General features: G+C 47.0%; 2 protein-coding genes across 2 annotated transcripts; both read right to left on the bottom strand.

The window, feature by feature from the left end:
• Positions 1 to 534: 534 nt before the first annotated feature.
• Positions 535 to 2953, bottom strand: LOC133231617 (keratin-associated protein 16-1). Its single transcript, XM_061389980.1, has 3 exons — positions 2626 to 2953; positions 1856 to 2325; positions 535 to 1420 (listed from the first exon to the last, which is right to left on the bottom strand). The coding sequence occupies exons 1-3, from the start codon at positions 2848 to 2850 to the stop codon at positions 535 to 537; spliced, it is 1581 nt and encodes a 526-aa protein (XP_061245964.1). The 5' UTR covers positions 2851 to 2953.
• Positions 2954 to 10374: 7421 nt separating this feature from the next.
• Positions 10375 to 10710, bottom strand: LOC133231618 (keratin-associated protein 17-1). The gene has a single exon (XM_061389981.1). The coding sequence runs from the start codon at positions 10708 to 10710 to the stop codon at positions 10375 to 10377; it is 336 nt and encodes a 111-aa protein (XP_061245965.1).
• Between the last annotated feature and the right edge of the window lie 4309 nt (positions 10711 to 15019).

Raw genomic sequence — 15019 nt, forward strand, 5'->3', positions numbered from 1 at the left:
TTGGATGGAGGGAGTGGGGGATGGATGGATGGATGGACAGACGGATGAATAGATGAATAAAGCTGCTCTCAAAAATGAAGCAAGTCAGCTGATGAGAATATGACATGAACAAGACATAAATGAGAAGTGTCTGTTACTTCAACTTTAACCATGTTTATTGGACAGTTAAATATCTTTACATCATGGAAGATGTCTCCAAGGAAGAGGAGCCCACACAGCAAGGGAGCACATGCATGAGGACAGAAAAATATTTATTCCAGGAAAGAGACTTGAGATGATACAGCAAAGAAGACTTTCTCAGCTCAATGGCAGTAGCAGAAAGGGACCCAGAATGTCCCCATCTCGTGCCCAGGAATCGCCATTTGGGCCATTAGGAGACTGACATTTCTGATGAGTTCTTTGAAGCATAAGCAAATGGCAAGTGATGGTGCAGAAAGAAAAAGATTTTAAGTTAGAATGAGCTTTGGGGAAAGCAGACAAATTTTCTATCTAGCCGGAGGCATGCGTTGCAGGAACTGGTTGGCCAGGGCTGGTTCAGCAGTTGGTAGGCTTGGTGGCAGCAGGCTGGCTGACTGCAGCCTCGTGGGTGGTGGGGCTGGTGGGCTTGGCCTCAGTGGGCTGGCAGGGACTGGCCTCTGAGACCTCCGTCTTGCAGGGAGTTGAGTCAGCACAATCCGGTTGGCTGGAAGTGGACTTTTTGCAATCCCGTTTGCAGGAGTCAGCATAAGGCAAGCGGGAGCAGACCGAGCGGTAAGGGACAGAAGTGACGCAGGCTGGACGGCGCAGGATGGAGCAATATGGGCGGTAGCAGGCCGGGCGGTAGGAGATGGATGTCAAATATGGCTGCCTATAGGTGATGGGTCCAGAGCAGATTGGGCGGCAAATCGGGCGGTAGGAGATTGAAGTAGTACAGGGTTGTTTGCAAGAGCTGGGTATGTAGAAAGTTCGCGAGCAAGTTGGCTGGCAGACGGCAGATGCAGAAGACCCCGGGCGGCAGGAGAGAGGTCGGCAGGACGGAGGCTCACAGGAGATGGACCGACTGCGCTTGACTATGTAGCAGGTAGGTTGACATGGCCTGGGCACACAGACACTTGGTAAGCAGGGGCTGGGCTCAGAGCAGATGGGTTGGCAGATGCTGGAGACACAGCAAGAGGGCTCTTGGCAAGTGCTGGAGACACAAGGTGGCTCACAAGGGCTTGAAACACAGCAGACCGGACGGACACAGATGGGCTCACAGACCAGAGACACACGTGTGGCTGACTGGCAGATGCTGGGCTCTGAGCAAGATGGCTCACAAGGACTGGAGTCACAGCAGGCAGACTGGCAGCTATTGGCCACAGAGCAGATAGATGGACAGCATCTGACACCAGAGGACACAGGCTGATAGCAACTGGGCTCACAGACCACTGGCTGGCAGCAGCTGGGTTTGCAGAGGATGGGCTGGCAGGAAGTGGGTACGCAGAAGACTCGTTGGCCAGGAGGGACCTCACAGCACACAGGCTGGGCACAGCTGCTCACAGAGCAAGAGGGCTCACAGATGGTGGCTTCACAGCTCACAGGCTGGGTACACCTGCTCACAGGACAGGCAGGCTCACAGATGGTGGCCTCACAGCTCACGGGCTTGGCACAGCTGCTCACGGGACAGGCAGGCTCACAGATGGTGGCCTTGTAGTACACAGGCTGGGCACAGCTGCTCACAGAGCAAGAGGGCTCACAGATGGTGGCTTCACAGCTCACAGGCTGGGCACAGCTGCTCACAGGACAGGCAGGCTCACAGATGGTGGCCTCACAGCTCACGGGCTTGGCACAGCTGCTCACGGGACAGGCAGGCTCACAGATGGTGGCCTTGTAGTACACAGGCTTGGCACAGCTGCTCACAGAGCAAGAGGGCTCACAGATGGTGGCTTCACAGCTCACAGGCTGGGCACAGCTGCTCACAGGACAGGCAGGCTCACAGATGGTGGCCTCACAGCTCACGGGCTTGGCACAGCTGCTCACGGGACAGGCAGGTTCACAGATGGTGGCCTTGTAGTACACAGGCTGGGCACAGCTGCTCACAGAGCAAGAGGGCTCACAGATGGTGGCTTCACAGCTCACAGGCTGGGCACAGCTGCTCACAGGACAGGCAGGCTCACAGATGGTGGCCTCACAGCTCACGGGCTTGGCACAGCTGCTCACGGGACAGGCAGGTTCACAGATGGTGGCCTTGTAGTACACAGGCTGGGCACAGCTGCTCACAGAGCAAGAGGGCTCACAGATGGTGGCCTCACAGCACACAGGCTGGGCACAGCTGCTCACAGGACAGGCAGGCTCACAGATGGTGGCCTCACAGCTCACGGGCTTGGCACAGCTGCTCACGGGGCAAGAGGGCTCGCAGATGGTGGCCTTGTAGCACACAGGCTGGGCACAGCTGATTACGGGACAGGCAGGCTCACAGATGGTGGCCTCACAGTACACAGGCTGGGCACAGCTGCTTACCGGACAGGCAGGCTCACAGATGGTGGTCTCATAGCACACAGGCTGGGCACAGCCGATTACGGGACAGACAGGCTCACAGATGGTGGCCTCACAGCTCACAGGCTGGGCACAGCTGATTACGGGACAGGCAGGCTCACAGATGGTGGCTTCACAGCTCACAGGCTGGGCACAGCTGCTCGCAGAACAGGAGGGCTGACAGCATTGTGGGTCACAGCTGGATGATCCGCAGCTATCTTGACAAGTCACCAGTTGCCACGTCTGGCTCCGGCAGGAACTGGGCAAGCAAACAGGCCCTCTGTAGCTCACCTCAGTGGAGCAAAGGGAGATGGCTGGCACCGAGGGGCATTTCCTAGAGCAGCAGTTTCCAGACATGGTGGAGTTGCCTCTGCTCCCTTGCCAGTGCTGAGAGGTTGCTGCCTGACTGGGGCAGCTCTCCAGAGCCCTCACTTTTATACCCCCAACCCTGGCACGTGCTGTTTTGAGCCCCCACATCTTTTCCTCGTTGCTGTTTGGGCCAGTTTTCAGAGAAACATCTTATTATGCCACAGTTTGTTGATCTGGAAGCTGTTTACCTACCCATAAAGAAGCTATTTGTTTATTGACTTGCTAACTTTGGAATCCTTGGAGCTACAGGTCATCTTGAAATAAGCATCATCGCCTCCAAGCTGAATGATCTGCATTTCTGAGCATCATGAACAAAGGAAGAAGAAAGGAACTTATAATTTAAACATCTTCTAGTCCTTTGCACAGGCCCTGGGCAGAACACAGACGGTGTCCACATGAATAAGACCTACTCACCCACTCTCATGGATCTCACTGTCTGATGGGCAAGCATACAAGTAAACTCACTACAATGCAACAATAAACTCACCAATAGACATAAAGGGATTAGCAGAGAAGAGCAGCGGTGAGCTCTGTGGGAGAGGGAATATCTGAGCTGCACTTTTAAATGCTGCACTTCACAATGAAGATCTCATTCAAAATCATCAGAAATCCCATGAGGCAAGGATTCACCTCCATCCTCATCCCCCTGATTATAGGTGAAGGAAAAGAAAGGGAGTTAGAATCAGAAGGTTTGTCACTTGCTAAAGATCACACACAGTTTGCCCACTAATCTAGGGCTACTCTTCTTCCCCTTCACCATCCTGTCTGGACAGACCTTTCTCAGGAGCCTCAGCCCACGAAGCTGTCCTCCATCCTGTTTTTTGAGCAGCTCTCTCCTAGAACACTGGCTCGCCCTACCCTTGGAAAGCACTTGACCTAGCCTCTCTGCTTCTCCTCCCTCCTTTCCTTCCACCCGCCCCCACCTCAAGCATTCGGTAGACCTCCAGAATCTTTCTTGCCTTTGGTGATTTTAGCAGCTACTAAAACAACTCCTCTAAGATGTAAAGAGGAAAGGCAAGAGGTCTTTTGAGAAGACATTGTGAACAAAAACAAAGAACACAAATGCTTTCTCAAAGCATTTTGTCAGTGCTACCACTTGAGACAGACACCAGGTAAAAAATGAAGCCTAGGCTTCTAAACACCAAGGCCTGACACCCTTGCTGAATGAAGGACCTGCATTGTTTCCACCACATGCTTTCAATATCAGTGTACGGCAGGCTCTCCTTTCGAAAAGTTGGACTATTATGGCAACTATTCATCATCCCTTCCTTCATTCATTAATTAATGTAGCCATTCAGACTGCAAATTTCTCTTTTATTCATCCATTCAACTCAGTCATCACTGGGTTCTGTATGAGGCATACAAAAAAAAAATGACTTTCAATTCCTCCACAAGGAGTCCAAGTTTAGAAGAAAGACAGATATATACATAAGTAATTATGGGACAATACATGTATAAGTGTGACAGTACATGGATGCACTAAGAGTTACAGGGGGCACCCAGGAGAAATACAAGCATGCTTTTGGGGAGAAGTTAGGGAAGATTTCTCAAGTAATAGGATGACCAAATTGAATCCTCAAGGAATAAGGCTAAAAAAGGGATGGGAAAGGTAGAGAAAGAATCTGCTCTGGAAAACAAAGGCAAGAGCATGATACATTTGGGGAGCAACAAATGGTTCTATAGCCAGGATGAAAAGTACAAGGGGACAGAATAGGACAGTGACCAGACTAGAGTGGTTACTAGGCATTCATGAGAGACCTTGTGGACCATAATCAGAACTTGGGTTTTATACTGACACTTGGGAATTTTAAGCAACAGAGTAACTTGACCAGGTTTGACCTTCAGAAGGTCTCTCTGTCCCTGGAGAAAGGATTGGTGAAGGAAGGCAAGTCTGAAGGTAAGGAGATCATTATGGATGGGTCTGGAGTGTTTTAGTCGCTAAGTTGTGTCCAACTCCTGCAACCCCATGGACTGTAGCCCATCAGGCTCCTCTGTCCATGGGATTTTCCAGGCAAGAATGGAAGTGGGTTTCCATTTCCTTCTCTAGGGCATCATCCCAACCCAGAGATCAAACCCAGGTCTCCTGCACTGAAGGCAGATTCTTTACCAACCAAGCTACTAGGGAATTCCGTGGATCTGGGGCAATTACCCTAAAGTTTCATGTTATCAACCTGAACTGAACAGTGCCTTGGGACTACAGTAATAAGAGGAAGAATCTACAGAACTTAGTGGTTGAAAATGGAAGATTAGAAATATGAACTGCCATCCTTTGAGATGTGGCTCTCAGGCAGTAAGGAAAGAAGACTTTGGGACAGCTTTGCAGAAGGTAAGGCAGAAGAGACATTCCCAAGATCCTGGTCCCCACCTTTCTAGTTCTCTCCATGCACATTCTCCTCAGCTAAGTCAGCAATGAAAATCCAAATGGAAATGGCCCTGCTCCCAACAAATCCTTTATAGACTCTCTTAGCAGAGAAACATATAGCATCATCTGTTTGGCCAGAATATCATCTCTCTAAGGAATTTTTGCCTTGGAAATGAACAGAGATCATTCTGTCATTTTTGAGATTGCATCCAGGTACTACATTTCAGACTCTTTTGTTGACCATGATGGCTATTCCATTTCTTCTGAGGGATTCCTGCCCACAGTAGTAGATATAATCGTCATCTGAGTTAAATTCACCCATTCCACTCTATTTTCAGAGAAGGCAATGGCACCCCACTCCAGAATTTTGCCTAGAAAATCCCATGGATGGAGGAGCCTGGTAGGCTGCAGTCCATGGGGTTGTGAAGAGTCGGACATGACTGAGCGACTTCACTTTCACTTTTCACTTTCATGCATTGGAGAAGAAAATAGCAACCCCCTCCAGTGTTCTTGCCTGGAGAATCCCAGGGACCAGGTTAGTTTGCTGATTCTTAAAATGTTGACATTCACTCTTGCCATCTCCTGTTTGACCACTTCCGATTTGCCTTGATTCATGGACCTGATATTCCAGGTTCCTATACAATATTGCTCTTTACAGCATCGGACCTTGCTTCTATCACCAGTCACATCCACAACTGGGTATTGTTTTTGCTTTGGCTCCATCCCTTCATTCTTCCTGGAGTTATTTCTCCACTGATCTCCAGTAGCATATTGGGCACCTACCGACTTGGGGAGTTCCTCTTTCAGTATCCTACCGTTTTGCCTTTTCATATTGTCCATGGGGTTCTCATGGAGAAGGCAATGGCACCCCACTCCAGTACTCTTGCCTGGAAAATACCATGGATGGAGGAGCCTGGTAGGCTGCAGTCCATGGGATCGAGAAGAGTCGGACACGACTGAGCGACTTCACTTTCACTTTTCACTTTCATGCATTGGAGAAGGAAATGGCAACCCACTCCAGTGTTCTTGCCTGGAGAATCCCAGGGACAGGGAAGCCTGGTGGGCTGCCATCTATGGGGTCACACAGAGTCGGACACAATTGAAGTGACTTAGCAGCAGCAGCAGCAGCAGCATGGGGTTCTCAAGGCAAGAATACTGAAGTGGTTTGCCATTCCCTTCTCCAGTGGACCACATTCTGTCAGACCTCTCCACCATGACCCACCCGTCTTGGGTGCCCCCACATGGCATGGCTTAGTTTCATCGAGTTAGACAAGGCTGTGGTCCATGTGATTAGATTGACTAGTGTTCTGTGATTATGGTTTCAGTGTGTCTGCCCTCTGATGCCCTCTCGCAACACCTACTGTCTTACTTGGGTTTCTCTTACCTTGGATGTGGGGTATCTCTTCACGGCTGCTCCAGCAAAGTGCAGCCACTGCTCCTTACCTTGGATGAGGGGTATCTCCTCACTGCCGCCCCTCCTGACCTTGAACATGGAGTAGCTCCTCTCGGCCCGGTGCCTCATGTGAAGAGTTGACTCATTGGAAAAGACTCTGATGCTGGGAGGGATTGGGGGCAGGAGAAGAAGGGGATGATAAAGGATGAGATGGCTGGATGGCATCACTGACTTGATGGACGTGAGTTTGAGTGAACTCTGGGAGTTGGTGATGGACAGGGAGGCCTGGCGTGCTGCAATTCATGAGGTCACAAAGAGTCGGACACGACTGGGTGACTGAACTGAACTGAACTGAAGGAATTTTTCCCTGCTAAATGATATAAACCACTCTTTTAACTATCTAGCACATTTCTACTTTGTCATTTTTAATAGCTCTTTTCCCCTTTGATGTTATCCAAGCACGAAAATGTCAACGATTTTGTTTATTTGCTAATATATATCCAGCACCTGGGCTTCCCAGGTGGCTCAGTGGGTAAAGAATCCACTTGCAAAGAAAGAGATGCAGGCAGACACAGGTTCAATCCCTGGGTCGGGAAGATCCCCTGAAGGAGGGCATGGAAACCCATTCCAGTATTCTTGCCTGGATAATCCCATAGACAGAGGAGGCTGGTGGGCTACAGTCATAGGGTTGCAAACAGTCGGACATGACTGAAGCAACCGAGCACACATGCATCTAGCACCCAGAGCAGTGTTTGATACATAGGAGGGTCACAATTAATATTTATTGAATGAATGAATGAAGACCTCTGTGAACAGCTATAAAGGGCAATTATCAGTAACTCAAAGAAATTACTACCCTCTACTCACCCATCTGGGAGACCATGGCCATGAACAAGGGAACAATCAGCCACTCAACACTCAGCGCAGACTCAGTGAACTCTTGGCAACTTGGTCCCATTAACCCACTCCTCTGGCTGTGACTCTGTTTTGGAGGTTAAAGAGCCAGTTTTTAGGTTGCTGATTCCAGCCAGATCCAAAATGACCTGAATAATAAAGCCTGAAACTCAACGAGAGAAGAGCCAAATCTCAAATTCTCTCCAAATGCAAGATGCTACTAATCCAGCTGGGTTTTTGAGTGAAACTTTAAAGGAAAGAAACATAATGAGTTTCCACCATACACTTGCTACAATGGCTAAAAACAATTTTTTTAATGACAATATCAAATTTTAGCAAAGACATAAAGCAACTGGATCTTCTAGACATTGTTGGTGGGAATACAAAATGGTATAGCCACTTTGCAAAAATAGTTTGGCAGTTTCTTATAATGTTAAACATTTTCTTAGTGTTTATTCAGCAGTCCAACTCCCTGGTATTTATGCAAAATAAATGAAAATGTATGTTCACATCAAAATGTGTACATGAATGTTCCCTGAAGTTTTATTCATAATAGCAAAAAAAAAAAAAAAAAAACAGGTAACAACTCAAATGCCCATCAGTAGATGAATATTTTTAATTTAGTTTGAGCTTCCCTGGTGGCTCAGTGGTAAAAAAAAAAAAAAAAAAAAAAAAATCCGCCTGCAATGCAGGAGCCATGGGTTCAATCCCTGGGTCAGGAAGATCTCCTGGAAAAGGAAATGGCAACCCACTCCAATATTCTTTCCTGGGAAATCCCATGGACAGAGGAGCCTGGTGGGCTACAGTCCATGAGGTCACAAAGATTTGGATATAACTGAGCAACAAGTAGACACACATAGAAATACAAAGCTTATTGTGCTATAAAGCAGACTGATGGTTGCCTAAGGCTGAGGTGGGTAGTGAGGAGTATTCCCTGCAAAGGGGCACTATGAAATTTGAGGGTTGATGGAAAGTTCTGTATCTTGAATCCTGTGGTGGTTATTTAAGTATACATGATTGTCAAATCTCACTGAACAGTACATTGAAAAAGGGAGTCCTTTATTATATTAATATGTATATTATACATCAATAAAGTTGGCTTATAAATATGAAAGAAAAAATTTTTAAGTAAAAACAGCATAATCCAAGTTTTATTTTTAAACATGCTTAGAAGGAGTCCGGAAAGATACATGCTGCTGCTGCTGCTAAGTCACTTCAGTTGTGTCTGACTCTGTGTGACCCCATAGATGGCAGCCCACCAGGCTCCCCTGTCCCTGGGATTCTCCAGGCAAGAACACTGGAGTGGGTTGCCATTTCCTTCTCCAATGCATGAAAGTGAAAAGTGAAAGGGAAGTCGTTCAGTCGTGTCTGACTCTTCACGACCCCATGGACTGCAGCCTACCAGGCTTCTCCATCCATGGGATTTTCCAGGCAAGAGTACTGGAGTGGGATGCCATCGCCTTCTCCGGGAAAGATACATATCAGTAATAAACTCTAAATGGTGATAATTCAGGTAGCTATTATCCTTTCTTCATATTTTTCTGCATTTTTTCATATTTTTAAGGATCATCACTTTGCATATATTCAGAAAATTGTTTGTTGAATGAAACTGCCTTGTGGGATTGAAAATAAATGTTCTCCCAGGGCAAGAGCTGAATTAGTTTTATTCCGCATGCAGTTTAAGATCATGTTCAGCAGAAAAGAGTTGAATTAACTATCCTCTGAATTTTAATCTTCCAAATGGACTCTCACACACCTGAGTCTGGCTCTACCTAGCAGATGTACACTCACCCTTCTATCCCTGGGACTGGAGCAGAAGAATTACAGCACTATCCTGGGCGTGAAAAACTAACCCAGAAAAGGGAGACTTCGCCAAATCATGAGGCTGGAGGAAGAAACTGGACTTCCCAGAACATCCTTAGAAACTGTGCTCATAAGGTTTTGCCACAGGAATCCCTTCCACTCAGAGCCAAGCTTGTTTTACCAAGCCTCCTCTCCCGACTTTGCAAGAAAGTTCTAACCAATCTAGAAGCCTACCTGCAGAGCTATATTGCAGAAGGAAGACGTGCCCTCCCTCAAGATTAAACTTGACCAGTATCAGCAGTTATCTGCGAGCTTTTAAAATGCAGGTCCCAGGGCCCCCACTCTAGAGCTAAAGGATCAAATGTCTGGCCCAAATTTTTAAATCCTTCCCAGGTGAATCTCACACAGTACCAAGAAGCTTTAATATATATCTGGGGTTTTGTTAAAAACAGATTGCCAGACGACACCCCTGTGGATTCTAATCCTGCTTGTCTCAAAGATCTCCAGAATCTCCATTTTTAACTAGCCCCCAGGTGATTCTGATGCAGGTGGTCTAGAAGCCACATTTCAAAACACTGATTGTGGATGCCAGAGTAAATTTTCCTGGCCCAGTGCCCAAGAGGGAGCCAAGGAAGAGGCGGGAGAACTACTTTGGTTATGCCAGCGCTCTTGAATTTATTAAGTTAACTGAAGAGAAGTTTTCGCACCTCACAGCAGCAGAAAAGCCAGCCGAGGAGGAGGGGTCAGTCCCAAAGCCACCTTGAATAAGATGCTCTTTCAACTTCATGAAAAAAAAAGTCATAGATAGGGCTTCACCCTCTGAGCTTCGGGTACCACTGTGGGTGGGACCCGGGTTTCACTTCTCATCAGCATGTGGCTCTTGTTCTCAGTGCCTTGAAAAGCCAGGGCAGGCTTTGGAGAACAAGCCTTCAGCTACAGGTTAACAGGAGAGGCAGGACACCGTTTCGGTGGGTGGGAAGGTCCTGGACACAAGGGGGTCTCCACCTGGAGCAGGTGGAGGTTCTCCACTGCGCTGCCTCAGTGGCGGGAGGAAAGGTCTTCATTTGGTCTCGCAGACAGGCGTGGGCTGGCAGCACACGGGGCCGCAGCACCCAGAGGAGCCGCAGCAACCGGATCCACAGCAGCTCCCGCAGCAGCTCCCGCAACTTCCGCAGCCCCCGCAGCCCCCGCAGCCCCCGCCGCCCCCGCAGCCAGATCCGCAGCAGGAGGACCCGCAGCAGCTGCCCCCGCAGCCTCCGCAACCCGAGCCACAGCCACAGCAGGAACCGCAGCAGGAACCGCAGCAGCCGCAGCAGGAGGGCTGGCAGCAACACACTTCACAGCAGTCTTGCTCTTCACCACAGCAGCCGAAGCAGTCCCCTGGGCAGCACCCCATGGTCCCCGCCGGTCAGGTCGCAGGTCAGGAACGCGACCAGAGTTCCCCAAGTATGATGGTCACCACCCCGAGAGCAGCTTTTATATCCCCTCCTGGAGGGTGTTGGCAGGAGGGACAGGATGTTGTCTTTGTTATTATTTATGCCAGTTCTCATAAGAACGTCTCATTAGCTGCCTGTTTATTTTCCAGCCCCGAGTGCCTCAACTCATAAAATAGCCCCACTCGTCCCAACTGCTGTTTGTCCAAAGGGTAAAAATACATCTTGGAAAAGACCTGTGATCATGCCAAAGCAGGGGCCAGCTGTCATTAGCCCAGGTTGGAGAGAGGAGGGGAAGCCGGCTCCAGACTCTCGTTCTGGAACGCGTGCTACCCTTCCACATTGGCTCTAGAGGCAAGTTGGCAGTGAACCTTCTTGTCATGGATGCCGGTCCTGGAAAACCAGAACTAAAAGTTCTATGTCCTCTGCCTTCTGCTGTAGGCAGAGGCTGATAGGGTGGTCTGTCATGTGGCTCCTTGCAGGTACAAAGGGCATCCTCATCCTGGTCCCTGTGACCAAGGCAAATATTTGTGTCTGCGTGTGGTATGTGGCATGTGCCACAGATTTGTTTGGGCTTGGTGAGTGAGCATCAATCACCAGTCATGACTTCCCTATCAAACGGAGAGACACTCATGATAAAACTGTAAGAGGTTGGGAGCCACATTCTCTCTGAACTGAACATTCACACTTCTCTCTAAATGGGCTGGAAGAGCAGTGATCAGAGCCTGCAGCCCTCCTGCTCCAGCCCTTTCCTTGATAGAAGCAGCTGGTGGTGGTGAAGATGGAGGAGGAGGAAGAGGTGGGGAGAAAGAGGAAGGGAGGAAGGAAGGAAAGGAAGGAGGGAGGGAGGCAGGGAAAGAGGAAGGAGGGGAAAAGGAAGCAGCTCATTGAATATCCAGAACATTCCATTAAAATTCAAGTGTTGCACACTTAAGAGCACCAACTTTATCAACCATCTGGCAGAATGAGGGATTAGCACACAAAACATCAAGAGTATCATCCCAGGCAATAAAATTCCTTTAGAAAGCAACTAGAATCCACAGAGGATTCTGGTCCATGTGTTAAATTCTGAGATGAGTCAAAATTCCTGTCTTGGGCTTTGGTACCTTGTCATCCTCTGGGAATGATAAAGACAGTCTGGTGCCTGAAGATTCTGTGTGGCAACTGGTTCACAGTGGGCATCCTCAGAAAGGCACGTGGTCCTCTCTTATTCTCAGCCACAATCCTCCCTCTGATGGCACAGCTGAAATATTTGAGTTCTCCCTGTTCTGCATGAATTCTGCACCCACCACCCCTTTCAGGAGGCCCAAGATCTTCTCTGTCTGAAGACCACCCAATTTACTCCACCTCCAAAAGTCTATCTTGAATTGCATAGGCTAAGCATTGACTTGAGTCATTCTCTCTGCCTTCGCACAGTAAGAACCCTGCTCCACTAATGCCCAAGTGAAGAGGAACGAGCAGTGTTGAAAGAAATTGCAGAAGAAAGATAAGACCAGTGAATACCTCAAGGTTTCCTCCTAACACATATTTTTTTAAAATTGAACTCATACTGTGTAAATTGATTTTTACACTAAATATTGTGCTTAACCTGTGAAAATGCTCATGAATATGTAAATTATTAAGTATTATGAAAATTTGAAAATTTACATCTTCAGGTTGATGTAAACCTTCCCTATTGTTGAATATCTAAACTATTTACAACTTTCCAATGTTAAAAGCAGAACACTGAGGTGAATTTCTTTAAATGTGAGTCTTTATGCATTTTCCTATTATCTTTCTATAGTAAATTACTAGAAATAAAATTACTAAATCTTCAGCATGTTAATAATATGAAGGCTATTAATATATATTAAAAATTATTTATTTTCTGAAAAATTATCTCCATTTGCACCCATTTCACAGTGCATTCACCAATGCCAGCTATTTTTTTAGTCTCTGACAACTTGATAGACCAATCATGACATCTCATTGCTATATTTTTGTACTTATTGTCACTGAGTTTATTTAATAGATCACTTTTTCTTCTTTAAGAAATTATTTGCTCATGCCAATTTTCCGATTAAGCTATAATCTTTCCTAACATACTTATAAGAGCTTGTTTTATGCTAAGTATACAATTTTCCTTTCTGTCACTCACACATGTTGTAAAATTAGACCAAGGCCATCATTTCCTTTTAATTCTATGGTTCTTTTATGCACCAGATTTTCTTTTTACATAGGCACACTGTCAATCTTTTCTACTGCTTTTATGGCTTTGAAAGTTCTTCCTTATCTCCAAAGTATACAATTATTAACTTTATTTTCTCCTAGTTTTCATAGTTTTTTTTTAATGTGTGTATATGTTATCCAGTCAGTTGTGTCTGACTCTGCAACCCCGTGGACTACAGCATGCCAGGTTTCCCTGTCCTTCACTATCTCCCTGAGTTTGCTCAAATTCATGTCCCTTGGGTCAGTGATGCTATCTAATCATCCCATCCTCTGCCACCCCCTTCTCCTTTTGCCTTCAATCTTTCCTGGCATCAGGGTCTTTTCCAGTGAGTTGGCTCTTCACACCAGGTGGCCTAAGTGTGGAGTTTCAGCTTCAGCATCAGTCCTCCCAATGAATGGGCCTTTCCTTTTCTTTGGTATGGTTTTGGTCGCTGCCTCCTGTACAATGTTACGAATCTCTGTCCATAGTTCTTCAGGCACTCTGTCTACCAGATCTAATCCCTTGAATCTATTCATCACCTCCACTGTATAATCATAAAGGATTTTATTTAGGTCATACCTGAATGGCCTAGTGGTTTCTTCAGTTTGAGCCTGAATTTTGCAATAAGGAGCTCATGATCTGAGCCACAGTCAGTTTCTTGTTTTTGCTGACTGTATAGAACTTCTCCATCTTTGGCTGCAAAGAACATAATCGATCTGATTTTGGTACTAACCAACCATCACATTGGTGATGTCTGTGTGTAGAGTCGTCTCTTGGGTTGTTGGAAAAGCATGCTTGCTATGACCAGCATGTTCTCTTGACAAAACCCTTTGCCCTTCTTCATTTTATACTCCAAGGCCAAACCTGCTTATTATTCTGGGTATCTCTTGACTTCCTACTTTTGCATTTCAATCCTCTATGATGAAAAGGATATTTTTTTTTGGTGTTAGTTCTAGAAGGTGTTATAGGTCTTCATAGAACCAGTCGACTTCAACTTCTTAGGCATCAGTGGCTGGGGCATATACTTGGTTTACTATGATGTTGAATGGTTTGCCTTGGAAATAAACTGAGATCATTCTATTGCTTTTGAGATTGCACCCAAGTACTGCATTTCAGACTGTTTTGTTGACTGTGAGAGCTACTGCATTTCTTCTGAGGATTCTTAGTAGATATAATGGTCATCTGAATTAAATTCATCCATTTTAGTTTACTGATTCCCAAGACGTTGATGTTCATCTTGCCATCTCTTGCTTGACCATGTCCAATTTACCTTGATTCATGGACCTAACATTCCAGGTTCCTATGCAACATTGTTCTTTGTAGCACTGGGCTTTACTTTCACCACTAGACACATCCACAACTGAGCATCATTTCCACTTTGGCGGAGCTGCTTCATTTTTTTATGGAGGTGTTAGGAATTACCCTCCACCCTTCCCCAGTAGCATATCGGACACTTTCCAACCTGGGGGTCTCATCTTCCAGTGTCCTATCTTTTTGCCTTTTCACGCTGTCCGTGGGGTTCTCCAGGCAAGAATACTGGAATGGATTGCCATTTCCTCTTCCAATGGGCCACATTTTGTCAGAACTCTTCATTATGACCTGCCCATCTTGGGTGGCCCTGCACAGCATGGCTCATAGCTTCACTGAGTTACGCAAACCCCTTGCGTAATCACCACAAGGCTGTGATCCAGGAAGGGAGAGTTGCAGCAGGAGTTATTAAAAACCTGTGCATGGTGTCTCTTCTGCTGGCCTCTAGTGTTTGCCAAGTGACATTACACATGCAGATTCTGGTGTTTCTTTTACAGACAAGCACAAGCTATGCTCCAATTCTGACCTCACCAGTAGCAACTCAACAGAAACATGGTTTGATGTAGAAGCTGATTACTGCTACTGCTAAGTCACTTCAGTCATGTCCGACTCTGTGTGACCCCACAGACGGCAGCCCACCAGGCTCTCCCGCTCCTGGGATTCTCCAGGCAAGAACACTGGAGTGGGTTGCCATTTCCTTCTCCAATGCATGAAAGTGAAAAGTGAAAGTGAAGTCACTCAGTCGTGTCCGACTCTTAGCGACCCCATGGACTGCA

This window comes from Bos javanicus, chromosome 19 (assembly GCF_032452875.1).
Source record: "Bos javanicus breed banteng chromosome 19, ARS-OSU_banteng_1.0, whole genome shotgun sequence".
Classification (NCBI taxonomy): Eukaryota; Metazoa; Chordata; class Mammalia; order Artiodactyla; family Bovidae; genus Bos; species Bos javanicus.

What these genes read in the sequence shown, in the direction of transcription:
- LOC133231617 (XM_061389980.1), bottom strand. Translation starts at nt 2,850, where the DNA reads ATGTCTGGAAACTGCTGCTCTAGGAAATGCCCCTCGGTGCCAGCCATC. An exon ending in CCCAGCCTGTGAGCTGTGAA is followed by an intron (nt 2,326 to 2,625) that starts GCCACCATCTGT and finishes GTGAGCTGTGAG; the next exon opens with GCCACCATCTGTGAGCCTGC. An exon ending in AGCAGCTGTGCCAAGCCTGT is followed by an intron (nt 1,421 to 1,855) that starts GTACTACAAGGC and finishes CTGCAAACCCAG; the next exon opens with CTGCTGCCAGCCAGTGGTCT.
- LOC133231618 (XM_061389981.1), bottom strand. Translation starts at nt 10,710, where the DNA reads ATGGGGTGCTGCCCAGGGGACTGCTTCGGCTGCTGTGGTGAAGAGCAA.